We start from the raw sequence: 2,111 nt of genomic DNA on the forward strand, positions 1-2,111 counted from the left end.
TATATATAGATGGATAGATAGATAGATAGATAGATAGATAGATAGATAGACAGATAGATAGACAGATAGATAGACAGAGAAAGAGAAAGAAAGTTGGGAGAGGAGAGGAGAGATATAGAAATAGAGAGAGAGAAACACGGGGACTATCAGCCTTCGAATGGCCACTGGGTGTCAGCAAGCAGGCTGACCAAGACCCTTGCTCAACCTTCAGTCCCGAACTCACTTTGAGAACCTCCGCCACACTATGCACGAGTCTGTGTCGTCGTAGCTCATGCCGTTTTTCGCCTTTTCGTCGCACACTTGCTTCTCCAGGTCGGCGTAGAACCACAACAGCTGGTTCATTCCTGGAAGAGGGCGGGAAGTGAGAACAGAACAACGGTTCGGAGGGAAATGGAGGTGGCCGGATCGGGGCTAAGAAGGAGAGGATTTGCAGGGGCTCTGATTGGTAGATATATAATCAAAATTGTATGTAATAGCTGTAGAAGCAGTTAGTTTACGTTATTATGTTATTCAATGTTCGAGTGAAACCGTTTTTCTTATTCTTATCTGCAGTATTATATGATCATTATTATTTAGAACAGATCAACTTCTTATGGTTATCGCAATATATTGTATAATATTCATACGTTCCCTCCCCCCTCAGTGCCCCTCTTAAAGACCGCACTCACCGCAGGAGAAGGCAAACAGCGTGAGGAGGTAGAGGAAGATGAACTTGAGGATGTCCACGACCATCCTCGAGAGTGACACCTGCAGGGGCCCCAAGTATGGGTTGACGCTGAAGATGTACACCAGCTTGAGCGAGCTGTGAAGGGTAGGAGGAGGCTCAGGTACGCTGGGTCTAAGTACATGCTCTGTCGGAATCTTTAGCTACGCTGCCTGGAATTTTGGTTTTAGATTTTTCAGCAGACTTATGTTAGCTTTACAAAAAAAATCCAGAGGTGTATGTAGGTTTCACAGAAACAACTCTATAACAAACCGCCTGAAAAGAAGAAATATTAATCTAGAAAGGGCCTTCACAAAAAAAGAAAAAAAAAACAACAACTTAGAAATCGGAATCCTAGAATCCCTACCTGAAGATGTTAGCCGCGGCGAAGAGGCCTTCGGCAATGAGCATGGGGTCCCACGTGTCCCACTCCTTCCGGGGTAGGTTCTCCGTGCCCGTGTTGTCTCGCACCTCCCGCTGTACCTGGGGGTCAGCCACAAGATCATCAAGGGGGCAGAGGGCGGAGGTAGGTGGCGGGGGGTGAAAACCTCGGCGTCAGAGAAGGAGGAGAGAGGGGAGGGGAGGGGAGGAGGAGTTTGTGTCGTAGATTGATAAAGGGAAACGGACAGAAAGCAGAGGGAAGAAATCGGGGCAAATGTGAAAGAACAGCAGTAATCAGAATTATCAATAGCACACTATTATTATCATTATTGTTATTACTGTTATTTCTATTATTGTCATTATTATCATTGTTATTAATTTCCTTATCATTATCATTATTGCTATTATTGGTATAAAAATATTTGATATCATTACTATTATCATTGTTAGAACTTTACTATTGTTATCATTATTAGCATTCCTGTTAGTATTATCATGATGATAACTATGATTTCCATTAATATTATAATAATTGTTATTATCATAACAGTTATAAGTATTATTATTATTATATTATTATTATTATTATTATTGTTATTATTATTATTATTATTATTATTATTATTATTATTATTACTATTACCATTATTTATTAATATTATCATAATTATTATCAATTATATTATTATTATATTATTATTATTATTATTATTTTTATTATTATCATTATGATTATTCATTACAATAACGATTATAATGATAATAATATATAATAATGATAATAATCATAGTATAATAATAGTAATAATAATAATATAATAATAATAACAATAATAATAAATAATAACGTATAAAATCATTATAATAAAGATAATAATAATAATAATAATAATAATAATAATAATAATAATAATAATAATAATAATAACATAATAATAATAATAATAATAATAATTATATTATTATTATTATTATTATTAATTATATTATTATTAATTATTTTAATATTATATTATTTTATTATTAT

General features: G+C 34.3%; 1 protein-coding gene across 1 annotated transcript in view; it reads right to left on the minus strand.

Annotated features, from left to right (window-relative positions):
• Window positions 1-2,111, minus strand: part of LOC119597482 (transient receptor potential-gamma protein-like) — a 124,476-nt gene that overhangs the window by 53,794 nt on the left and 68,571 nt on the right. The window contains exons 8-10 of the mRNA XM_037947060.1: window positions 1,071-1,186; window positions 669-802; window positions 224-344 (exon numbers count right to left, since the gene is read on the minus strand). Coding sequence (XP_037802988.1) covers window positions 224-344; window positions 669-802; window positions 1,071-1,186 — 371 coding nt within the window. The remainder of the gene's footprint in view (window positions 1-223; window positions 345-668; window positions 803-1,070; window positions 1,187-2,111) is intronic.

This window comes from Penaeus monodon, chromosome 39 (genome assembly GCF_015228065.2).
Source record: "Penaeus monodon isolate SGIC_2016 chromosome 39, NSTDA_Pmon_1, whole genome shotgun sequence".
NCBI classification, from domain to species: Eukaryota; Metazoa; Arthropoda; class Malacostraca; order Decapoda; family Penaeidae; genus Penaeus; species Penaeus monodon.